At 49.5% G+C, this 25,212-nt stretch overlaps 1 protein-coding gene across 2 annotated transcripts in view; it reads left to right on the top strand.

Annotated features, from left to right (window-relative positions):
• The window catches only part of ARID1A (AT-rich interaction domain 1A), a 69,498-nt gene extending 44,561 nt beyond the window's left edge, over positions 1-24,937 (top strand). Inside the window, exons 5-20 of one of the 2 annotated variants that reach the window (XM_045997147.1) lie at positions 8,302-8,542; positions 8,826-8,915; positions 9,440-9,607; positions 10,267-10,579; positions 11,731-11,876; positions 11,969-12,078; positions 13,306-13,515; positions 15,964-16,171; positions 17,511-17,643; positions 17,818-17,990; positions 18,342-18,492; positions 18,574-18,714; positions 18,800-18,896; positions 19,364-20,255; positions 20,606-20,736; positions 22,514-24,937. In XM_045997147.1, the coding sequence (XP_045853103.1) occupies positions 8,302-8,542; positions 8,826-8,915; positions 9,440-9,607; positions 10,267-10,579; positions 11,731-11,876; positions 11,969-12,078; positions 13,306-13,515; positions 15,964-16,171; positions 17,511-17,643; positions 17,818-17,990; positions 18,342-18,492; positions 18,574-18,714; positions 18,800-18,896; positions 19,364-20,255; positions 20,606-20,736; positions 22,514-24,244 (4,935 nt within the window). In that variant the 3' untranslated portion in view covers positions 24,245-24,937. Of the gene's footprint in view, positions 1-8,301; positions 8,543-8,825; positions 8,916-9,439; positions 9,608-10,266; positions 10,580-11,730; positions 11,877-11,968; positions 12,079-13,305; positions 13,516-15,963; positions 16,172-17,510; positions 17,644-17,814; positions 17,991-18,341; positions 18,493-18,573; positions 18,715-18,799; positions 18,897-19,363; positions 20,256-20,605; positions 20,737-22,513 lie in introns of both variants that reach the window. The other variant, XM_045997138.1, reaches the window with a different exon arrangement.
• The last annotated feature ends 275 nt before the right edge of the window (positions 24,938-25,212 follow it).

Genomic DNA, 25,212 nt, shown 5'->3' with positions numbered 1-25,212 from the left:
TTTGTGTGCCTGGCATTTTTCTGGTCTCTGGTAACATAGGAGGACCTGGCCTGGTCCTACTGTGGTCTCTCAGGCATATTCAGCACAGTGCCATCAGTCCTGCAACAGTGGGTCCAGGAGGAGCCCCTTGGAGGGACTCTGAGCATCACCCCTAGGTGAGAGTTGAAGGGCCAGGAAGGTTGTGCTGACCGTGGAGGCTTTGTCTCCCCAAAGTTTTTCTTGTCTCCAAGGCAAAATGATTTTAGTCTTACAGCACCTATAGCTTGACTTCAAGTAGTTGGCCTTCCCACCCAGTTCTCTTCAGTGACTGGGAAATGGGCCACCCTTCTGTGTTAAAGGAGAGTTCTGGTGCTTCCCCTTATTCCCACACCCGGTGGATCACAGCTATGGACAGGGGGTTGAAGCTTGTTTGGGGAATGGGCCCTCTAAACAAGCCTAATTGTCCTGCAGTTGGGAAGGGTGACAGCCGGGCTGGGTGAGGATTTGAAATTGCCTGAGATGAGGCCATCTAGAGGCCACAGATGTTTTGACTTCTCTCTCTGGGCCACACCCCTGTGCCCGATAATAGGGGTAGAGCACATTCAGTAGGAATTCCAGCAGATAACAACCTACATGGGACTTAGCTTCCTGAGGGTCTCCCTAGATTCTAAGTCACTCCCCCCTTCCCCCTACTCCATGTACATTAAGTATCCTTCTAAGGGCCCAGAGGTGAGAAAATGTACTAAACCATTTAGTGTAGCAAGTGAAAGGGCTGATTTGAAATAAACCATGAAAGAAGGGTTAGAAAGGAAGAACGATTTATAGGAAAAGTGATTAGGCAAGAGGAGAGTATGTTGCATTGTAGTCTAGTAGAGTTAAATTATCTAGTTCTGGTCTTTATTTCTATAGAGGAGCCAAGCAAGGCCTAGTGAGGTTAACTGGTTAGAGCCATGGCGGTAGTCACTCAGTATGTCCAGACACAGGTTGTGGCCAGACTTCGGAGCACGGAACATTGTTTCTGATAGCGGCAAGCTTCCACGTGAAGTAGGAAGAACGCAAGCCCTGGAATCAGAGGAACATGGGTTTGAACTCGAGTTCTTCTGTGTAACAGCTCTCTGTCCTCAGGCACCACATTTAACTTCTGAGCTCTTGCTTTGGTAAAACAGGGAAGAGACCTGCATCTAGAAGACGGTTGTGAGAATTAAATGTGAGCCAGCGATGTACCTGAGGGCTAAGCACATGAGAGTGACACATTTGTGTTCCGCTCTGCTTTCCTTCAACAGGGAGACATGAAGAGACTTCCTTTATTCCTCTTTCCAGCATCCTTTGGATTCAGAGATTTGGTCTCCCTGAGTTTTATTTATGAATTCTGATGTGTAGATTTAGGGGATTTCCTCTTGGAGGTGGGCCCCTGAAAAGCATTCTGGAGACCAGAAGAGTTCTACCTTTCTTTACTGTACATCCCCCATCAGGCAGCCAGAAGGTACCAGGAAGAAGTGACCCATTAATCCCCCCCAAAATAATAGCCTGTTGTTGAAAAAGAGAAGAGGGAGTATGGTGATACGTTTTTGGAAACTTGGGGTAGGAATTAGGGAATCAAGTTCTCTCAGCCTTTCTTTCCCAGAGCAGTTTCTGCTGTTCCACACGGTGGGCGTAGTTCAAGCAGGAGATGATGTTTGGTCCTAAGCTAGAAAGATGGTGCCAGCTTCTGTGTCTTTCCTTTCCCCTTCTCAACCGCCTGCTTAGCCCCTGACTCGAAAATACCACCAGTAGTAAGAGGCAGCCTATTCTGTGTATTAATTCGTTCTTGCCATTTCACCAGCACCAGCTAGCCCGCTCCCTGGGCAGCGGCCCTCTCCCTGGGCAGCTCACCTTTCGGGCCATGACCACTCATCAGAGTTCTGTAACTCTGGAGTCCCTGCCAGTCTGGGGGGGTCAGGTTACCCTTTCTTCCATTTAGCAAAGACTGAGGGAAAGAGAACCTACAAATGAAGCTTTATTGTACTGAATATTTCTTAGACGTGTTTGGTAGAGGTAGCCTCTTCTCCCCTGACGCTTGACAAATAAGTTGCTTACGGAAGTCTCTATGAAAAACCAGGTCTCCCCAAAACTTACTTGCCTTGTGTTTGCCGTACTCCTTTTTCCTTGAAGTTTCTCCCCTTTCCAGACAGAAGTGCTGTCTGCCTTTCTTCAAGGGTCAGGTCTCCCAACCTTCAAGGGTTAGGATTTCTTCCCACTGCCCCCCATGGGAGCAGCCTCCTGCTGCGGCCATGGATCTGTTAGGTGCGCGGCCGGAGAGCACCTGAGAAGTACCAGTGCAGATCCAGATTGGTCATCTCAGGCTGTGCCTTGGGGCTTCTTTCATTCTAGGAAAAGTCATTTAAATGAGTATGGCTGAATTGCAAGGTTCCCAACACACACACACACACACACACACACACACACACACACCCCTATAAGTATGTATGTAGGGGGTGCGTCTGGGTGGCTCAGTGGGTTGAGCCTCTACCTTCGGCTCGGGTCATGGTCTTGGAGTCCTGGGATCAAGCCCCGCATCAGGCTGTCTGCTCAGCGGGGAGCCTGCTTCCCCCTCTCTCTGCCTGCCTCTCTGCCTACTTGTGATCTTTCTCTGTGTGTCAAAGAAATAAATAAACTTAAAAAAAAAAAAAGTATATATGTAGGATTTACCTGGTTCTCTTGGTGGGTGGTTTCCCTGCCAGTAGTCAGCACAACTTGGCAAAAGCTATTCTCAACTGAAGGAGAACGAGAACTCCATCTGGGTTAACAAAAGCTCCATTTCTCAAGGACTCATCCAAATTTACGAGAAGACTTGGGGGTATAGCTCAGTGGTAGAGCATTTGACTGCAAATTTACGAGAAAACCCTGAGTTGAGCATTTTCATGAGCCTGTTCTTTAGACCTGCCTGTTGATATTATTTAATCTGCTCGGCAGAATGAACTGATGTCATCCTCAGGCTCTGTCAGGAGACTGTTTAAACCCCCTTCCTCTAACCCTGATCTGGTATCTTCCTGCTTGAAAATGTACTTCATCAGGCAGCCAATTCATGTTAGAACTTGCAGCCCTTCCTGTGAGAGAGAGCACTAGCAGGCCTCCCCCAACCTCCCTCCCCGCAACGAGGTATGGACTGTGTGATTTCAGGCATGGTTTTGTTGTGGTGTGAAGAGAAGGTGTTAGCTGCCGAGTTCTGTTTGTCAGCAGAGCCTGACAAACCCATGCTGGCACTTGCTGGGGCTGGGCAACCAATCACAGCTGGAACGGTTATCGTCATGGAGTCCCTATGGGCTTCCTCTATCAGGTCACATCCCAAAATAACATTGGGCAGTATTTCAAGTGAAGAAACGAAGGCTTTCGGGGCTGTAGCCAGCCTGGAGTGTGAGATTCTGTGTGAAATAGTTGGACTTGCTCCAGCGCTTTTGATCTGCATGGTAGATGAGCAATAAAATGCATGAAACACGTTGGAAACACGTGAGGAAATTCTCCCTGGCCCTGCTGCTTCCTTGGAGCTGGCAGGGCACTGAGTGGGCTGATCCTCACCTCCCATCTCTCAGCAGGATTATGCTTGGAAGAGAGCAAACCTAGGGAAAGAGATCTTTCCTCTTAAGGGGCATTGCTACAGTTCTTTCAATAGACCTCCTGGAAGATACCTGTTTGGTGGGCCTTTTAGAAGAACCAAGACACCCTGAGTTTTGAAATGCAAAAGTAGCCCCTGCCAGGGAGAGTAGGGGCTTGGGCTGATTGAACTTTGTGTGATAGGTGTGTTGTGGAAGGTCAGACTTGTTCAGCACACTAAGGTCTGACTCAACAACCAGACATCCGGCTTTTTGTGGAACAAAAGACCTGAAAAACTGGCTTTTTGTGGGGTAGAAAGCAGGAGTGTGTCCCATGTAATAAAAGAACATGGAGTTCAGAGCAATATCTGTTCATGTAGTTAGAGGGGAGACACTTATTTTGGGGTCTTCCTCCCCACCAGGCCCTGCCATTTCCCAATGAAGACATTTACTGTGATTAAGCTACTGGGACTGATCGATATGTCTTACATCTTACACTGCTTATGTGTTGTCATATCTCTCATTCCAGGCTGTTAACTGCTGGTACTGCATATTCCATATGGCCCCAACCATATGGTGCCAGTGGAGTTTCATGCATATGGCCCAGGGTTACCACAAACTCAGATTTGTCCAGTCCCCCTATTGTGTAACTGAGAAAACCAGGCCCAGCTTGTTGCCAGCTTGTCCAAGGCCGTAACTGATAAGTACCAAGAACCAGGCCTTGGTCTCCTAACTCAAAGGTGTGGTATTTTTTTCTTAGTCCGGATAGTATCACAGCATAATGGAAAGAGAGAGAACATAGGCTTTGGGGTTCACCAGACCTGGGTTCAAAATCTAGTTTCTGATGCTCACTTGTTGGGTGACTTGGGCATGTAACCCAATCCCTCTGAGCATCAGCGTGTGCGTCTTGAGCACGTCAATGGTAGTAGTACCTGCTTCCAAGAGTAATAGAAAATTAAGGAACTCCATAAAGTGCCTGGTACATTATACATGCTCAAATGGTAAATGACAAATGATTTGTCCCTTTCTATGCTAACATTCTAGTTCTTAAAAAAAAAAAAAAACAAAAAAAAAAAAACCACAGGCACCTGGGTGGCTCAGTCGGTTAAGTGACTGCCTTTGGCTCAGGTCATGATCTCAGGGTCCTGGGCTCAAGTCCCACATCAGGCTCCTTGCTCAGTGGGGAGCCTGCTTCTCCCTCTCCCTCTGCCCCTCCCCCCTGCTTGTGTTCTCTCTAGTTCTTTCTAGCTCTCTCCCCACCAATAAATAAAATCTCTTTTTATTTTTTTAGATTTCATTTATCTATATATTTGACAGAGAGAGAGACAGCAAGGGAAAGAACACAGGCAGGGGGAGTGGGAGAGGAAGAAGCAGGCTTTCTGCCCACCAGGAAGCCCGATGTGGGGCTCATCCCAGGACCCCAGGATCATGACCTGAGCCAAAGGCAGACGCTTAACAACTGAGCCACCCAGGCACCCCAATTAAAAAAAAAAAAAAAAAAAAAACAAACTTAAAAAAAAAAAACCTTTTAAATCAACTACCCTCATGCTGACCAGTTGCCATCTGCTGAAAATGACAATTTGAGAGATTGGCCTCAAACCAACCAAATCAGAGAGATAAGATTAACGCTGCTTCCTTCCCCACTGTTAGTCTGTGCCCAGGCATCCCTGCCCACGTGGGGCTGCTGTTGACAGTGGTTTATTTAACACTTTTTCTCCAAGGAGCTCAGGGCACTTTACCAAAACTGATGGCGCTCCTCAAAGTGCCTCTGTGAGGGAGGCCATCCCACTGCTGCCACAGAGACCCTCAGGGTCCTGAGAGAACAGTCCCAGTGGCCACCAGTGTTTTTTCTTCATGCTTCTGGGATCTCTCAGCTGGACTAGCACGTTCGCTTGTGGATCTGTGGAGAACCTGGTTTTTAACAGAAGTGTGGCCGAAGGAGCCGTCCGTAGGCCCTGTCCCGACCCATAGCAGTGCTTGGTGGGCTATTGGGTACCCCCCATCCCGCCCTCTTCAGTTCCTCAGAAGATTTCCAAGGGTGTATACCAAGTTGAACAGAGGGGAACTTTGGCTTTACCTATACTATCTGAACTGTTTTTGCCATGAGAATATTCCTATTTTGTTTAATTAGAAATAAAAATATTCAGGGGTGCCTGGGTGGCTCAGTTGATCATCTGACTCTTGGTTTTGGCTCAGGTCTGATCTCAGGGTCCTGGGATTGAGTCCTGCATGGAGCTCTGCCCTCCGTGGCAAGTCTGCTTGAGGATTCTCTTTCCCCCTCCCTCGCCCTCCACAAGCAAGCAGGGGCATGCTTGTGTTCTCTCTCTCTCCCCGCCCCCATACATACATACATACATACATACATATATACATACATACGTGTTCAAAACACTTAATTTTCCAAAGCCATTTGAATAGGGCCAAGTTCTTATGGAGGACCTTTGATTCCTATTCTGCTTAAAACACACTGATTTGGGGCGCCTGGGTGGCTCAGTGGGTTAAGCCGCTGCCTTCGGCTCAGGTCATGAGCTCAGGGTCCTGGGATCGAGTCCCGCGTCGGGCTCTCTGCTCAGCGGGGGGCCTGCTTCCCTCTCTCTCTCTGCCTGCCTCTCTGCATACTTGTGATCTCTTTCTGTCAAGTAAATAAATTTAAAAATCTTAAAACACACACACACACACACACTGATTTCTTTTCTCTGTAAGCAAGTAGTTCATATCGCCGGGAGCTGGCAGACCAGTAAGGAATGGGTACTGAGGGAAGGAATGCTGAGGAAACCTACTGGTCCCTGAACGAGAGCATTGAGCTATGGTTTCTGTTATTGATCCGGGCCTAACAAGTGGCTTTCAGGCTCTACACCGCTGGCATCTCTTGTCTTCTTGCTGCCTTTTTGAGTTTGTTCTCCTTGTATCAGAAGCCAGATGTCCCTGGTATAGCTTAGCCCTCCACATGAGGCTGGAATCCTCCCTCCTCGGGATGAATCCAGGGCTTCTTAGAGCTCTAGGTACTTCAGTCCTTGGCAAGGAAAGACACCCTCTGCTGTTACCTACAGGACAGCCTCCTTGTCCATGCTGGGACTAATTCTCACTGAGTATTTAAAGCATGCTATGTGTGCTAGGTCTGCTGCTTCTAGGAAAGCTAGCATTTTCTGACTTCTGAGCTAACACTGGAGACCTGGACACAGGCACAAATGCATACTTACCTGCCTGCCTTGCCTTCAGGGCAAGCTTTATTCCCATAGAACTCAGCAGAAATGTTCCCAGCTTAGTGAAATAACCAGGTAGTTTGCAGGAAGTCCAACCAGCCTGATACCAACCTGATACATGGGGGAGAGCCCAAGAGATACCCTGTGGCCTTCAATGTTATTGTCAGACTCCAGAGTGAGTGTCATCTTGAACTAATCTTTTTAGGCTGAGCTTGTTATGGTAATAAGAATGGACTTAACTCGGGCCAGTTCGGATCTCCTTTTTCTTCAGGTGTATTTCTTTAAGAGAACTTTTTTAACCATTTCACCATTAGGTGTTTCCCAGATCTGAGCGCCTACCCAAGGCTCTCATCCTTTGTTCAGCATACAGTAGTTCCCAGCCTGAAGTTAATGTGTGGTGCTGAACCAGTGATACTGCTAGAGAATGAGCTTGGGGCTGGGTGTGCATTTCCTGTGGTGAACATTTCTCATATTGAGCTCCTGGTTGCTAATCTTGGGAGTTTACTGACCTAGAGTGAACTCTTTACTGATGAATTCAAGGTAAGCAAAGCCCCCCAGTAAAGTTCTCACTGAAAAAGCTAGGAGGAAAACTGATTTGTTCAGTTGGTAAACATTTGTTCATCCCTATTGTGGGCCAGTTGTTAGGAATATAGTTCCAAATCTCCTTGGCAGTTTAGGAATTATCTTTCCTATACAATATATCCCTTTCCCACGTCCTATCCTTTATGTTTACTGTGTGGTAACTTGGAGCAAGTGTGTCCTTGGTAAATGTAGGTTTTAAGAATCTGATGGAGAGGGGATCTGTGAACATTGCCCAAACTTGTTTAACATTCTCCTGTAGCTAGCTCCTGGTGCCATCCTGGTAGTGTTTTGTTAAGTTTCCCCATCGGAAAGAACTAAAGCCTTACTGAAAGAGCAGCTTTCTTATGCCTATAGAAGTTGGGGACAAGAAAGAAGATCAAAGTGCTGGATGATCTGCTCTGGTAGATAGACCGTGGGTCAGCAAACTACAGCTTATGGGCTAGTTACTTGTTTTGTTTTGTTTTCAATTTTTTTTTAAAGATTTTATTTGACATAGAGAGATCACAAGTAGGCAGAGAGGCAGGCAGAGAGAGAGGAGGAAGCAGGCTCCCTGCTAAGCAGAGAGCCCCATGTGGGGCTCGATCTCAGGACCCTGAGATCATGACCTGGGCCGGAGGCAGTGGCTTAACCCACTGAGCCACCCAGGCACCCCTAGTTACTTGTTTTTATAAATAAAGTTTCATTAGAACACAGTCCACAAGTTTTTTGATTTATTATCTGTGACTGCTTTTGCACTATGGTGGCAGAGTTGAATAGTTGTGACAAAGACTAAAGGCTCAGAGTCTAAGATATTTTCTCTCTGATTCTGAATAGTGTGCCATCTGTAAGCTTTAGTATCATGACTACATAACTTGTGCGGTGTGTTTGCTCTTGGTTGTCTAGGGAAAATATTAATTGTGTAGTACAACTGTTGAAAGAAGAGTCTTTCTGCCTAACGCTGCTAATCCATATCCTTGTGTGTGTTTCAGGATCTGTCTGGTTCAATAGACGATCTCCCCATGGGGACAGAAGGAGCTCTGAGCCCTGGAGTGAGCACATCAGGGATTTCCAGCAGCCAAGGAGAGCAGAGTAATCCAGCTCAGTCTCCTTTCTCTCCTCATACCTCCCCTCACCTGCCTGGCATCCGAGGCCCCTCCCCATCCCCTGTTGGCTCTCCCGCCAGTGTTGCTCAGTCTCGCTCAGGACCACTCTCGCCTGCTGCAGTGCCAGGTACCTTCAAGTGCTGGACTTCGGGGAGAGGGTAAAGAGACTGGCCCCCAGTGATAGCAGGGCTCCAGCCTTCCCCTGCCACAAAGAGCATCTCTGGTTCATGTCTATGAAGTTTCCCTTCAGCATTCGAAGAAGAGAGGTGGGACCCCCTTGGTGGGGTCCTTCTGTGTATGTGGTATTGGGAGATTTAGCCTTGCCAGGAGCCATTTTCAGCTCTGAAATGACCTCCTAGCTAGAATTTCCAGGCTTAGCCATAATTGGCTTCTTTCTGTGTTCGGAGCAGGCAACCAGATGCCACCTCGGCCACCCAGTGGCCAGTCGGACAGCATCATGCATCCTTCCATGAACCAATCGAGCATTGCCCAAGATCGAGGTAAGACCCTGGGCTTTCAGAGAGGTGTGGAAGTTTAAGGGAGCTATTTGGTTATCCTGTGCAATAGTTGTTGGAGAACTGTATGACAAGGAAGCTTAGGACAGTCCCGGCAGTGAATCGTGAAGTTAGAATGGGCTTGACCATGCTGATGGCTCCAGTATTCTGTTACCCCCAGTCTTGTTTTTCATTGTTTGTGTTCTGTTGAATTCCTCCCTACATGGTATCTAATTTGGTCAGCAAATACTGAAGCATCAAATCTTTACTCTTTAAATGCTGTCCCATTTTGTTGTCAGTGCTGTTTGTCTTTCAGACCTGCATTTAGTAGAAACAGTTGCCGTGCCCTGGTTAATGGCTATGTCACTTTGGAGGGTGCCTAAAAGAGCACATAATTATATAGCAAATAAGATACAGACTTTGTGCGAGTAGTTGCTATAGAAAATGTAGATGGTGAGGTCCTATGATAAGGAAGAACTTTTGTTCTCATCGTACTGAGGTAATAATATATGGACACTCCCCACAAATAGGTTACATGCAGAGGAACCCCCAGATGCCCCAGTACAGTTCCCCTCAGCCCGGCTCGGCCTTATCTCCGCGTCAGCCTTCAGGTGGACAGATGCACACAGGCATGGGCTCCTACCAGCAGAACTCCATGGGGAGCTACGGTCCCCAGGGGAGTCAGTATGGCCCACAGGGTGAGTATGCTACCCAGTCAGGAGTACACAGAGGTGTATACATACACTGCTCTCTGGGTTTTAAGAGTAGGACTGCCCTTTGCCTTAAATCCACCAAAGCCAGGCCCTAAAATAAGGCAGGACTATCATCCTGGGAAAGTCCCTGAATATCCCTGAGCCTCTCTTTCATCTGTAAAATGGGGAGAAGGCATTTTGCCCAAGACTGGGCAGACACTTAATGGCCATTAAAGTAAATTAGTCCTAATAGAATGTATCTTTGCTCAAAATGAGCTCTGGACAGATTTAAAGCTGAATGTCTCATGCAGAGCCCGGGAGAGATGGCAGATTACCTATGTAGAAAGGAGGGAGTTCTGGGAGGTGAGGGGCCTGGGTAGCAGCAAAGCTACTCTTGCCTGCCAGCCAGCCTTGCTCTGTGCTGCGCTGGCTTTAGGATGAGAGGACAACTGAGGCCTGCCTTTCTGTGTTCTCGCCTCTCCACCCCCCGCTTCTTTTTTAAAAAATGGGGTGAAGGCTGCAGTGAAGTTGGTCTTTTATCAAATCAAATAGCAAGTGATTCCTATCATTTATTATCTTTGGAGTTTTAGAGCTCAGCAAGATTAAGGAATTGCTAGTGAATCACTAACCAGTCTCTGCGTCTTCTCTTCTTCTTTCCTTCCCAGGAGGCTACCCCAGGCAGCCAAACTATAACGCCTTGCCCAATGCTAACTACCCCAGTGCAGGCATGGCCGGAAGCATGAACCCTATGGGTGCTGGAGGTCAGATGCATGGGCAACCTGGCATCCCACCTTATGGCACACTCCCTCCAGGGAGAATAAGTCATGCCTCCATGGGCAACCGGCCTTATGGCCCTAACATGGCCAATATGCCACCTCAGGTTGGGTCAGGGATGTGTCCCCCACCAGGGGGCATGAACCGGAAAACTCAAGAAACTGCTGTCGCCATGCATGTTGCTGCCAACTCTATCCAAAACAGGTAAGGCCTAGGAAGTGAAGAGGGTGTCAGCAGAAGGAAATAAACCTCAAAGGTTATTTGGGTTGTTGAGATGCTTCTGGATCTGAACCATGCCATCTTGGTAAATATGTATTTTATTGAGAGCTCTTTAGAAAACTGGGTTTCCTTGCAGTGGAAAGAAAACCAACAAAAATGCTGATTCTTAAGCATCTTCAGTTGATACCAAATTTCACATGACCAGACATTGTATGTAAAGAACTTTATAAAGCATAGCTTATTTTGATGAGTAAAATAAGTTTTCAGAGTCTCTCTATTTCTTCTGTCAATCTAGTTTTTTTGGTTTCCCAAGAGATTTTAATGATACACATGACTTGGATCTGTAGTGTGAGAAATAGAGGATGGTAGGGTTGTGGTTTGCCATTTCTCTAGTGTTCTGTGTGGTCCTTTGTGTTTGAATCTGGCACTAAAGTGCAGAGAGCTCATGTGATTTGGTTTAATGACTTTGAAGATTCATCCATTCTTCCTTGGACACTCACTTTGGTGGCTGTTCACTTCAGTGAATACGATTCCATTGGCTTTTGAAGGCTCTGTGTACCCCATTGTTGGTGGCTACAGTTCTTACAGTGACTCTTATCTTACTGGAATGCTGATGAACTAAGGTAGAATAGGGTAATTAGTGGTAAAGAGATGGGTTTGATAGTACTTCAGAATGATGGAAGCAGAGAGCAGTAGGTCCATCAAGAAAGCACCTCCAGGTGCTGTGCCGTGAGGGGTCCAGATTGGTTGGGATTTGACATGAAAAAGTGGTAAAATCTAGGCCTTTTGCCGTAGAGAGGGCCCTTAAATGGAAACACATTTGACACTGGGAAGTGCCTGGAGGGAGGTGGTACTTAAGAGACACGGTAGGGGTCCCTTCTTCAAGGATTGTATCCTTTAAAATTGAGCTATGGTTTCCTGTTTGGAGCCTGAACCATCTTAGAACCTTTCATGGAAGGTAGTAGATAGAATGTCTAGGTCAGGTGGTATGTAGTTGTGGTTTAGGAAACCCGTAAACTTTTTCCTTGTAAGCCTTACTAGATGATCTTGGCTCACAAACTCTATTTAGCTCAGGTCCAAATCTGAAAGCTCATTGTTTCTAACTCTTGTCTCTCATTTTTCATCTTCTTCCTCAGGCCACCAGGCTACCCCAGTATGAATCAGGGGGGCATGATGGGAACTGCACCTCCCTACGGACAAGGGATTAATAGTATGGCTGGCATGATCAACCCTCAGGGACCCCCATATCCCATGGGTGGGACCATGGCCAACAATTCAGCAGGTAAGTCCAAGCCTTTGCTCACCCAGGAATTTCTTCTAGAATGATCTTCATGTCAAACTTACTGGACTTGTGATCTTTTTTCTTTTTTATAGGGATGGCAGCCAGCCCAGAGATGATGGGCCTTGGGGATGTCAAGTTAACTCCAGCCACCAAAATGAACAATAAGGCAGATGGGACACCCAAGACAGAATCCAAATCCAAGGTAATGATTTATATCCTGACTCCTCTCACCTCTCTGTCCCATCCTCTCCAGGGATAGGAAGGAAAAAGAAAAGAGGGTGACTAGACTCTAGCCTTTTATGACACAGATTAGATCTCAGAAAAGTCTGCTCTTGCCTCTTCTAATCATGAAGGGAGGGTCATTGCTCCCAGGCTAATAGCTCATTGAATTAGACTTCAGTTAGCCTAACGGGTCCTGATAGAAATAACAATGTTTTCACAGCTGTCAGTGATAGAGGAAATGCCAGGCCTGCAGTGTAGAATTCTCTGTATTGCCCTTTGGGAAACTGTGCACCCTGTCCTCATGCATCAGTAGGTGGTGTGTGCCATGGGCAACTAGTTGCTCTTCTCTTCCTGGACCTTCCTCTGAGCAGCAGGAATGGTTGGTGCCCTGTGTTCTGTAAAGAGGAGGATGAGGCAGGTGGGGGTTTGGGTCCTTGCTGGCCTCCCAGTAGGATGGTCCTGAGTGTGCTGTCTGTTGGGTTGTATGGCAGTCTGGGGACCTGTTCAGTGTTCGAAACATTTCTGCCCTTTGTCATACCCCATTTTCCCTATCTCGTAAAGTAGGGGAAATAAAAATGTACAGCTGCCACATTCTGTGGACCCTCACCTCTGGCTCTCAGGCCCTGGTAGCCATCCTCCTGTCTGGGACAGGACAATAAACGTCCAGAGCCTTTCAGGCAGGTTAGGAAGACCCTTCCTTTCTTGACAGGAGGAAGTTTCTTTTCATTTGAGATCCCATTGTCTCGAAATCACATTTTGAATTTCTTGAGTTTTCTGAAAGAGTCTCTGACAGCATGCCCAGGCTCCTGGGTAGTAGCATGGGGGTAGTATAGTGACATTGTTGTCAGGTGTATAAGGGTTTGACACTTAGCTCTGCTACTTAAGAGCAGTGAGATTTTAGGAATGGGCTCCTTGTGCCTGCTTGCTTATCTTTTAAGAGGAGGATAATTAATAATGCCTAATATATAAAGGCATCTAGCATGGCACCCAATGCATAATACATAGGCAATGGTAGCTTCCTTCCTTTACAGGAAGAATTTCTAGCTCCCATTTGGTCTTTTGACCTTGAAAAAGGCAAGGTACATGTTAGTGACTACCCCAGAATAAGAAGCTCTACCACTGCCCTAATCAGAGGACTTCTGAGACCACCCTTAGCATAGGCTTTGAATCTGACCGGTTCCTATGAATCTTGACCTGCCCCTTCCAGAAATCCAGTTCTTCTACTACAACCAATGAGAAGATCACCAAGTTGTATGAGCTGGGTGGTGAGCCTGAGAGGAAGATGTGGGTGGACCGTTATCTGGCCTTCACGGAGGAGAAGGCCATGGGCATGACAAATCTGCCTGCTGTGGGTAGGAAACCTCTGGACCTCTATCGCCTCTATGTGTCTGTGAAGGAGATTGGTGGATTGACTCAGGTGAGTGCCTAGCACTTGGCTTCCTCTCTCTAGGTACTCAGTGGCTTCACCTGGTGCCAAGCCTCCCACAGGGACGTCTCCTGCTCTCTGAGGCACATACTGACAGACTGGAAGCACAGGGCTTCCAGAAGATAAGACAAAGACAGGAGGCTGAGACCTGCCTGGGTAGTATGATGTATTAGCATTGAGTTTACCATATGTTTAGGGTCTCACTGGGGTGCAAAGATAGGGAAAATGCGGGAGGCAGTTTGGCATAGTAAGCAAGGACATGGTTTGGAAAGATAGGTCTGGTTTTGAATTCTTTCTTAGCCACTTAACAACACATGTGACCTTAATCAAGGTGTATGACCACTCTGAGCCCTAACTTTCTTACTTGTAAAGTGGGGAGAGTGTGTATCCTGCTAGACCGTGAGAAGCTAGAACACTCAAAGCTTGCAGCAAGATGTCTGCCATGTAAATTGGTCTGTAAGATGGTATGGGCATAGCCAGAGTAGTTGCTGACCCTTTCCTTCCAATCCCAGTGAAGATAGGATTTCAGGAGCTATTTGATAGAAATAGCTTATGAGGGATGAAGTTAAAGGGGAAATTGTGTTTAGGTGCTCCATGTGGCATACCGACGTGAATGCATTAGTTTGTGCTAAAAACCTCTGAACTGAATACCTCCCTGAGCCTTGCCCCTGCTCTGAGGCCTTAGAGCTTTGCTTCACACGCAGCCCAGGAGGCAAAGAGTTGAGGCAGTGCTGTGCTTTGCAAACTTTCCTCCTATGTGTGTTCTGTAGTCATCAGATCAGGAGCCTGCTGTTGGATCTGAGTTTGTGGCTGAGCTCAGGGGGAGGCGTGGCGGGGAGAAACGTATTCCAAACCTTCTAAATCAGAAGAGGAAAACAGCTGTCACCAGCAGAAAAGAAAGTGATTGGAATGAAGCCAACCAACAGTCAAGTTATGAATTCCTTCTCCCTTCAGGCTTTATTCCCCTCCCCCACAAAGGAAAACAAAACAAAACAAGACACGTGCACACCGCCACATAACTGGCGTGGGAAGCAAAGCCACAGCAGGCTTCTGAGGTGACCCTGGGCTTATTCCTGTCATTCTCCCTGGTATTGAGTTCTCCAAAGCGGGCTTCTCCTGCCTGTAGGGAAAGGGAGGGGGCGTCGGGTTAGGTTCAGCATACTTTTGATTGGATGGGCTTCTGGATTCACTGAACCTAGGATGCGGTCCAGAGGGAATCCCGAAGTCTGTGCCTGTCTTCCGGTTGGCGAAAGGATGCCAGCCTTTTAGGGGCTAGGATGTAACTGAATGCTAAAGACAGTGCGAGTTCAGAGGAGAGAGTTAGTTTGTGAAGCTTCCGAGAAGGCAGAAGATGAGTCCTGAGCCTCTGTGAAGGCTTAGTAGGGTGTAGGTAGAGGAGGGGGTCATCCAGTTGACCAGCCTGCATGGCACGGATATAGGAGAGTCTGGAATATACCTGGCCAGCTCCATCTCCGACCTTCAGGCTTCAGCTCAGATGGTAGCCTGCTCTGGAAGTATTCCTGGTCACCTCCCCACCATCTAGGTTGTCCCTCTCTTTGCTTCCTTATTATCACTCTTCTCTCTGGTATCGTAGGTACCAGGTCAGGAGACAGACCACAGCATGTTGAGCTTCCTGTGTGGGCTGGGACTAGAAAGCTGGTCTTCCCAGACTTCGAGGTGGATGAGTAAGCATGAGAATACATGAAGAAGAACACCTGCCTGGCTAGAGCAGCAAGGCCATCTAATTGTAGGGATCGGGGAATGGTCTTGGTCAGTGTGTCCTGAAGCTTAGGAAAGGAGACAAGTGTAGGCTGGCCACTGGGAGGGCACAGAGAAGGTCTCTGAAAGGTCTACTGGACAACCAGGACAGTGACTGGTGAGGAAAGGGAGCTTGTAGTTTGTGACATGTCACTGAGAAGCGGGACAGCAGAGGCACAAGAATGTAAATTTTGCAAAGAGCCCTACAATGAGAAAACACCCCAGATATGGAAACTTCCAGTTTGACGAAGTAAGTCAAGCAGAGTGGTAGCTGATACTGCCATGCCTTCATTTTGGAAAATGTTGATTTTTATTGTTGCCTTTGAAGAGGTTTGGATCTGATGGTGACTTGCACAGCCCTTTTCAGTACTGTACTTGTGTTAAGCATCGTACCTTCTGAATTCTGTTCTCTCCCATTAATAGTGATGTGAAATCTGCCCTTTTTTGAATAAGCACTGTCTGCTAGTTGCTGTGATCTGTGGATAGAGCCTGCTGAGGGTAGAGGGAAGCTAGCCATGGATTTAACATTTGTTGTGGACTCTGCACCAAGGGGGCTTAACTTTGGTTGGTTAACTGCGATTCCATGAGAGATGAGTGCCTGGTAGCCTGACAGGGTTTGGGGCTTGTGAGCAGGAAGACCAGGTGGAAGATGGACCTCGACTCTTCTGGTTGGTTGTACAGGTCAACAAGAACAAAAAATGGCGGGAACTTGCGACCAACCTCAACGTGGGCACCTCAAGCAGTGCTGCCAGCTCCTTGAAAAAGCAGTACATCCAGTGTCTCTATGCCTTTGAGTGCAAGATTGAACGGGGAGAAGACCCTCCCCCAGACATCTTTGCAGCTGCTGATTCCAAGAAGTCCCAGCCCAAGATCCAGCCTCCCTCTCCTGGTAAGGATCGGGTGCGCAGCCTACCAAGGCTCACCCTTCATGGGTAGCATTCAGGGATTCAGGCTCCTTTACGCGGCAGTACCTGGCCCTAGGGATGGCTGCTCTGCCCTGCCCTACCCCAGGCCTTACCATGGTGATCGAACTGAAGAGCAGCGGCCAGTGGCGACTCCCTTGAGAGGTAGTCTGTAGCAGCCCTTAAGTTTTAATTTTCATTGTGCACCTGGCGTCTTGCCAAATGTTTGTAAACTAGCGAGTAGGAGGGACACCAGAGGAGTGGGGAAGTCTGACAAATCACAGTGAGGCAGGGCCATCTGGGAGCTTTGGCCCACTGATGTCAGTGCCTTAGAATGCAGCTCAGACTAGAGCCCTGGATTCCCCAGAGAGCGGAGATGCTAATGAATGGGAAGGAGGGGTTGGGGAGGGGATATGAATGGAACGCTCTGATGGGAGTGCCTCTGCCCACCCTCCTTTCTGAGAGGAGGCCAGGGCCTGAGCAAGCATGGGGAGGGAAGAAGGCCAGGGCTCCTAGAAGGTGGGTGTAAACACATGTGCCCTGGTGTTGACCTCTGAGGGTGTAATGAGTGCCTGAGATGACTCATCAGCTGGGGAGGCCTAAGCAGTGGGATATCTGCTGCTGGGAATGGTAACTCATGGAAACATTAATTACTGGTAGTTCTGCTCGCATCAGCTTGGAGGAACATTGAAACCTGAGAGGTGACACTGTGCTAGATGTTTGTTGAGTGGGAGCTCCTAGGTTCCTGAAGTACACTGCAGGTGTGGGACAAGATGGAGCCTTCTTACCTAGGATTCCAGGGGCTCTGACTGGGAACTTGTACACCAGCATTACAGGGTTTAGTAGGTTAGACATGGTCCCTGGGGAACTAAAGAAAAGTAGTCAGGGAAGCTGGCAGAGACTCAAGGAAATCCCTAGCATGGTGATGGCATCTCCACGCTACTCCTAGTCTCCAGATCTGAACAGTAGCAAGGAGCAACAGAAACCTCCGATTCCCCAGGGCACCTGGGCGGCTCAGTCAGTTAAGCATCCGACTCTTGCTCTCAGCTGAGGTCTTGATCAGAGTCATGAGTTTAAGCCCCACATCAGGCTCCACAGTGGGCACGGAGCCTTTGTGGGGAAAAAAAAAAAAGGAAAAGAAAAGAAAACTCAAATTCCCTTCTTTATTACCTGGCCTTACATATCCCCTGCTGAGAAGGGCGACTCAGACTTTAAAGAAGCCCAGCTTTAGCCTTATAACGATCCTTTCGATAGAGCCCCCAGGGCATTTGTGTATTTCTGTGAGAGTTAAAGACTTGCCAGCTCATCCCACATCTCTATCCACAGCGGGATCTGGGTCTATGCAGGGGCCGCAGACACCTCAGTCAACTAGCAGTTCCATGGCAGAAGGAGGAGACCTGAAGCCACCAACTCCAGCATCCACACCGCACAGTCAGATCCCGCCCTTGCCAGGCATGAGGTAAGGCCAGGAGCAGGGGCAAGGGGCTTGGGAGACCTGGGCGGAACTGCAGGAGCTTCTGTGCAGCCCGAGGTGTCCCTGCTCTGCCCGCCCAGCCAGGGACTCTCACACGCCCTGCTTACTGGAGGAATTGCTTTATTTGGGGTTTAATTGGCTTTCCTCACTCTGGAGCAGGAGCAATTCGGTCGGGATCCAGGATGCCTTTCCTGATGGAAGTGACCCCACATTCCAGAAGCGGAATTCCATGACTCCAAACCCTGGGTACCAGCCCAGTATGAATACCTCTGACATGATGGGGCGCATGTCCTACGAGCCAAATAAGGATCCTTATGGCGGCATGAGGAAAGGTGACCAACTGCTTGAGGACAGAGCCAGGGAAATGGGGGGATATCTTGAGCGGTTCAGGGTTGTTCTTGTCAAGCCATTCTTGGAGATACGGTCTTTCCAGACCTAAGTTACCACTCTTCATCCCTACCTCCTTCCTTTGTCTCCCTCTCCCTGGCCACACCTCGTCACACCTCAACAAGTAGGAGCTCTTCGCTGATTGGAGCCTCTTTAGATCTCTTCTGAACCTGTCAGGGAAACCGTAGGAACAAGCCAAAGCCCTGAAGAGGGCCTGGTCTTTGGGGCAGGCAAGGTGTGGGTTGCTAGGCCTGCTGGCTTACCAGTTTGCTCACTGCTTTCCTTTCTATGTGCAGCGCCAGGGAGCGATCCCTTCATGTCCTCAGGGCAGGGCCCCAATGGCGGAATGGGAGACCCCTACAGCCGAGCTGCCGGCCCTGGGCTGGGAAATGTGGCGATGGGACCGCGACAGCACTATCCCTATGGAGGTCCTTATGACAGAGTGAGGTGAGCATGGCCCATGCTCCTGTCCCACCCCAGCCCCCCACAGCTGTTGTGGACTCAGTCCACTTCTCCAATTGTGTTTAGGACGGAGCCTGGAATAGGACCCGAGGGAAACATGGGCACTGGAGCCCCACAGCCGAATCTCATGCCTTCCAACCCAGACTCGGGGATGTATTCTCCCAGCCGCTACCCCCCGCAGCAGCAGCAGCAGCAGCAGCAGCAACGGTGAGGGAAGGCTGGTGTTAGTGTCTCTGTGGCTCAGGCTTTGCCATTTCCCACCCTGATCCTCTGATTTCTCTCCCTCCTACAGACATGATTCCTATGGCAATCAGTTCTCCACTCAAGGCACCCCTTCCAGCAGCCCCTTCCCCAGCCAGCAGACCACAATGTATCAGCAGCAGCAGCAGGTGAGGACAGCAGGACGCACTGACACATAGGTTCCCTTTAGCCGATTCGAGGCCTAAGTTGAAAAGTGTAAGAAGGGCTTGCTCTAGATGCTTCGGTTTTCTCCCACCCACATAGTTCTGCTGAAGAGCCAAGCCCTCCATCTCATCCCTGTTTAGATTCCAGTCCAGTCTCTCCAGTTCCCCAAAGGAGCCAGAAACCAACCGTGTTTTGGTTTTTGAACTTTTCTACGTTTTTCTACCTAGAGCAAGGGAGAACCAGGGGGAAATAGGGACTGATTCTTGCTTTCAGAAACAGCTTCAAAAGATCATTTGTAAAGGTGATTCCTTTCTTCCCTTGGAGTCCGTGTCCTCTTTTGGAGGCAAAGAAGTAAGGCCGGCGAGGGTCTGCTGTAGCAGTCTTGGCAGCTGTGGGTCTTGGGTCCCTGAGCGCAGAATACTAACTTCCCCTCTGCTTGTCCCTGTCTTAGAATTACAAACGGCCAATGGATGGCACGTACGGTCCTCCCGCCAAGCGGCATGAAGGGGAGATGTACAGCGTGCCGTACAGCACGGGGCAGGGGCAGCCCCAGCAGCAGCAGTTGCCCCCAGCCCAGCCCCAGCCTGCCAGCCAGCAGCAAGCTGCCCAGCCTTCCCCTCAGCAAGATGTGTACAACCAGTACGGCAACGCCTATCCTGCCACTGCTGCCGCTGCTACTGAACGCCGACCAGCGGGCGGCCCCCAGAACCAGTTTCCATTCCAGTTTGGCCGAGACCGTGTCTCTGCACCCCCCGGCTCCAATGCCCAGCAGAACATGCCACCGCAGATGATGGGCGGCCCCATCCAAGCATCGGCTGAGGTCGCTCAGCAAGGCACCATGTGGCAGGGGCGTAATGACATGACCTACAATTACACCAACAGGCAGAGCACTGGCTCTGCCCCCCAGGGCCCCGCCTATCATGGCGTGAACCGAACAGATGAAATGCTGCATACGGATCAGAGGGCCAACCATGAAGGCCCGTGGCCTTCCCATGGCACGCGTCAGCCTCCATATGGTCCCTCTGCCCCCGTGCCCCCCATGACAAGGCCCCCTCCATCCAACTACCAGCCCCCGCCAAGCATGCAGAATCACATTCCTCAGGTATCCAGCCCCGCTCCCCTGCCCCGGCCAATGGAGAATCGCACCTCTCCTAGCAAGTCTCCATTCCTACACTCTGGGATGAAGATGCAAAAGGCAGGTCCCCCGGTACCTGCCTCGCACATAGCACCCGCCCCCGTGCAGCCTCCCATGATCCGGCGGGACATCACCTTTCCACCTGGCTCTGTCGAAGCCACACAGCCTGTGTTGAAGCAGAGGCGGCGGCTCACGATGAAAGACATCGGTAAGGAGACCTCCCTGATCAGGTTGCTTCATCTGCCCCTAAAAATCTTGTCTGTTTTTTTGTCTCAATCCTAATATTCTGGATGGGAGAAGATCCCGGTACATTGTTGTCTAAAATAGAGCCAGAGAACTTTGGATAAGGAAGAAGGCTTATTTTAGGCTTTACCAAAAGGCAGGCTCCATGCGGTGATGTCCTAAGGGGGCCTAGAAGTAGATGCGTGTCCTCTCCTAGCTAGGAACTGCCTCCCGCCGTGTGTTACCCTTCAGAGTAGCCGGACTGATGGGCCAGCCCTGGGGGAGCATCCAGCCAACCTGGGTTTGGTAGATGGGCGACATGGAGGTTTATTTCAGGAACCCCGGAGGCATGGCGGGTAATGATGTCCCTCAAGTCTGGGCTGCTGGCCGAGAGCACGTGGGCATTAGACACCATTAACATCCTGCTGTACGATGACAACAGCATCATGACCTTCAACCTCAGTCAGGTGAGTACAGGTGCCTGGGAAAGGTGGGCAGAATGGGAGGGCCTGGGATCTTCTTGAAGTAGACCACGCTAAGTGACACGGGGAGTTAAGCCAACCCCAGCCAACATGGTCTCCCCTCTCTCGCTCACTCTCTGGTACCTTCCGTGCCAGTGCTTTGATTCCATGCCAGTACTTTGCCACTGGCCATGGGCCCAGAACACTGAGAACAATAATAATTTGTGTCAGGTATCAGGATAGACTTCAAAGGGAATTGGGGAGAAACTTTTGGTACTGGTACGAAATGCAGATTCTGTTGATGTGAGTGAAGACACCAGCTTTCAAGACTACCAAGAAAAACCTGTGGTGTTTATTAGTGAGCCATGCAGTTTCTTCTACCCTGTCTCCCATCTGCTGCGCACGTCGGAGGTCCTTATCGACCCCGTTCTCCTGAGGTGTAAAGGGGAAGTGGAGTGAAGTCTGCTTGTGGGCGGTGATGGTGGCAGTATCTTAACTACACTTTTGCAGAGGCGATTCTCCAGGTCCTCTCTCCACGGGATGTGCGCCTTGAGTTTTCCCCACAGCCGGGAAGACTTTCTGCTACGCCGTCCCACTCTTTTGATCATCCTTAGTACCTACCAATCCGTCTATCGAGCTGACTAGGGGGCATTGAAGAGTTAACTGTTTTCTTGTGCCGCTGCTTTGTGCTAGGTCCTTCATATTTTCTTTCATGTCATCCTCACAGCAGCCTTCCAAGACAATATGGCCTCTTAGAAATGAGTAAAGAGGCTCAGAGTCTTATCTTTGCCCAAGTTCACACCGCCGTCAGCGGTCTTTCCGATTCCAAAGCCTGACTTTATGTCCATTTCATAAAATTGCCCCCAATGAGAAGGCGAAGGAACAGCTATTGACTGAGCAGTTTCCATATGCCAGGCGTTTGGAATATTCCATTTAGACCTCAGAACAACCGTGTCAAGTGTAGGAATTGCCCTCGTGTTCAATGGAAAGATAGAAGTAGTACAAGTTGGAGAGTTCAAGACACATGGCTAGTTCCTAGAAAAGCCAGAATGCAAACCTAGATCTTTCTAATTCTAAAGCCCTTTTTGTTTTTCATTCTGCTTTACTCTCTTCAGCCAGAGATGAATCTGACTAGAGATTCAGTGTTTTCTTCTAGAGGTAGATGGCCTATACAGGATCCAAACTGGAACTTGGGTCTGCCTAGCACCAGCTTGGTCCCATGTTTGGAGGACTGAACCTCATCCCACTCACTATGTTGCCTGATTGATTCATGGAGGTCCAGCCTCCTGGAACGTTGGGGAGGTTGGAGAAGAGAGCAGGTGAACATCTGTCCACACTGCTGACCTCTTCTCAGCTCGTCTTGAAGCCTTGGGCTGTGCTTGGCAGTGGAGTATAGAGAGTGTCCTAAGAGGGACATTGGCAATGACCAGCAGGTAGGAGGCTGGGCCTGGTGCAGAAAAGCAGGAATTGGCTGGGAAGAGGAGGCCAAGAGATGGTGAGGTGCAGAGCTATTGGTCAACATGTCCGTCCTGCTGGAGGCAGGCTTACATGAAGGTAGGCCAGACAGAAGGAAGAACTGTGTGCTGGGCACAGGAAAGATTGAATGACTTGCTCTGTGGAGAGTCTTTGGGAAAGGAGCAACTCCGTCTCTCCCAGGGATATGGTTGTCTGACGTATAAGGAAAGGGGGAAATTAGGAAGAAGACCACGGGAGGCCTCTCAGGTCACAGAATCTCTCCTTTGGCCCCACTTTTCTCCATTTATTTCCTGTTTTTCTCTTCTAGCTCCCAGGTTTGCTAGAGCTCCTTGTGGAATATTTCCGACGTTGCCTGATCGAGATCTTTGGCATTTTAAAGGAGTATGAGGTGGGTGACCCAGGACAGAGAACACTACTGGACCCTGGGAGACTCAGCAAGGCATCTAGTCCAGCCCCTGTGGAGGGGGAGGAGGAGGAAGACCTTCTAGGTCCTAAACTAGAGGAGGAAGAAGAGGAGGAAGTAGTGGAAAATGACGAGGAGATGGCCTTTTCGGGCAAGGACAAGGCAGCCTCAGAGAGTAGTGAGGAGAAACTGATTAGTAAGTTTGACAAGCTTCCAGTAAAGATCGTGCAGAAGAATGACCCGTTTGTGGTGGACTGCTCAGATAAGCTTGGGCGTGTGCAGGAGTTTGACAGTGGCCTGCTGCACTGGCGGATTGGTGGGGGGGACACCACTGAGCATATCCAGACCCACTTTGAGAGCAAGACAGAGCTGCTGCCAACCCGGCCTCATGTGCCCTGCCCACCAGTCACCCGGAAACAGGTCACAGCAGCAGAGGGTACGCCAGGGACAACAGAACAGGAGGGCCCCCCGCCTGATGGCCCTCCAGAGAAACGGATCACAGCCACAATGGATGACATGTTGTCCACCCGGTCTAGCACATTGACCGAGGAGGGAGCTAAGAGTGCAGAGGCTACCAAGGAGAGCAGCAAGTTTCCATTTGGCATCAGCCCGGCACAGAGCCACCGAAACATCAAGATCCTAGAGGACGAACCCCACAGTAAAGATGAGACCCCACTGTGTACCCTTCTGGACTGGCAGGATTCCCTTGCCAAGCGCTGTGTCTGCGTCTCCAATACCATCCGAAGCCTGTCGTTTGTGCCCGGCAACGACTTTGAGATGTCCAAACACCCAGGGCTGCTGCTGATCCTGGGCAAGCTGATCCTCCTACACCATAAGCACCCAGAGCGGAAGCAGGCACCACTGACTTACGAGAAGGAGGAGGAGCAGGACCAAGGGGTGAGCTGCAACAAAGTGGAGTGGTGGTGGGACTGCTTGGAGATGCTTCGGGAAAACACCTTGGTCACGCTCGCCAACATCTCGGGCCAGTTGGACCTCTCCCCATACCCTGAGAGCATTTGCCTGCCTGTCCTGGACGGACTCCTACACTGGGCCGTCTGCCCTTCCGCTGAAGCCCAGGACCCCTTCTCCACCCTGGGCCCCAACGCCGTCCTCTCCCCCCAGAGACTGGTCTTGGAAACCCTTAGCAAACTCAGCATCCAGGACAACAATGTGGACCTGATCCTGGCCACGCCCCCCTTCAGCCGCCTGGAGAAGTTGTATAGCACCATGGTGCGCTTCCTCAGTGACCGAAAGAACCCAGTGTGCCGGGAGATGGCCGTGGTGCTGCTGGCCAACCTGGCTCAGGGCGACAGCCTGGCAGCCCGCGCCATCGCCGTGCAGAAGGGCAGCATCGGCAACCTCCTCGGCTTCCTGGAGGACAGCCTCGCTGCCACGCAGTTCCAGCAGAGCCAGGCCAGCCTGCTCCACATGCAGAACCCGCCCTTTGAGCCGACGAGTGTGGACATGATGCGGCGGGCTGCCCGCGCACTGCTGGCCCTGGCCAAGGTGGACGAGAACCACTCGGAGTTCACGCTGTACGAGTCACGGCTGTTGGACATCTCGGTATCGCCGCTGATGAACTCCTTGGTTTCACAAGTCATTTGTGATGTACTGTTTCTGATTGGCCAGTCATGACAGCCGTGGGACACCTCCCTCCCTGTGTGTGTGTGCGTGTGTGGAGAACTTAGAAACTGACTGTTGCCCTTTATTTATGCAAAACCACCTCAGAATCCAGTTTACCCTGTGCTGTCCAGCTTCTCCCTTGGGTAAAAAGTCTCTCCTGTTTCTCTTTCCTCCTCCTCTCCACACCCCCCACCCCCCACCTCACACCTTTCTGTTCCTCGTCCTCACCTTACCCCCCTCAGGACCCCACCCTGTTTGAAAAGACAAAGCTCTGCCTACATAGAAGACTTTTTTATTTTAACCAAAGTTACTGTCGTTTACAGTGAGTTTGGGGAAAAAAAAATAAAATAAAAATGGCTTTCCCGGCCCTTGCATCAACGGGATGCCACATTTCATAACTGTTTTTAATGGTAAAAAAAAAAAAGGAAAAAATACAAAAAAAAAAAACCCTCTGAAGGACAAAAAAGGTGACTGCTGAACTGTGTGTGGTTTATTGTTGTACATTCACAATCTTGCAGGAGCCGAGAAGTTCGCAGCTGTGGACAGACCCTGTTCACTGGAGAGGCCTGTGCAGTAGAGTGTAGACCCTTCCATGTACTGTACTGTACACCTGATACTGTAAACATACTGTAATAATAATGTCTCACATGGAAACAAGAGAAGCGCTGGGTCAGCAGCAAGCTGTAGTTTTTAAAAATGTTTTTAGTTAAATGTTGAGGAGAAAAAAAAAAAGGCTTTTCCCCCAAAGTATCATGTGTGAACCTACAACACCCTGACCTCTTTCTCTCCTCCTTGATTGTATGAATAACCCTGAGATCACCTCTTAGAACTGGTTTTAACCTTTAGCTGCAGCGGCTGCGCTGCCACGTGTGTATATATATGACGTTGTACATTGCACATACCCTTGGATCCCCACAGTTTGGTCCCCCTCCCAGCTGCCCCTTTATAGTATGACGAGTTAACAAGTTGGTGACCTGCAC

This window comes from Meles meles, chromosome 1 (assembly GCF_922984935.1).
Source record: "Meles meles chromosome 1, mMelMel3.1 paternal haplotype, whole genome shotgun sequence".
NCBI lineage: Eukaryota > Metazoa > Chordata > Mammalia > Carnivora > Mustelidae > Meles > Meles meles.
The sequence above is the reverse complement of the archived record's forward strand: the minus strand, read 5'-3'. Positions and strand labels throughout refer to the sequence as shown.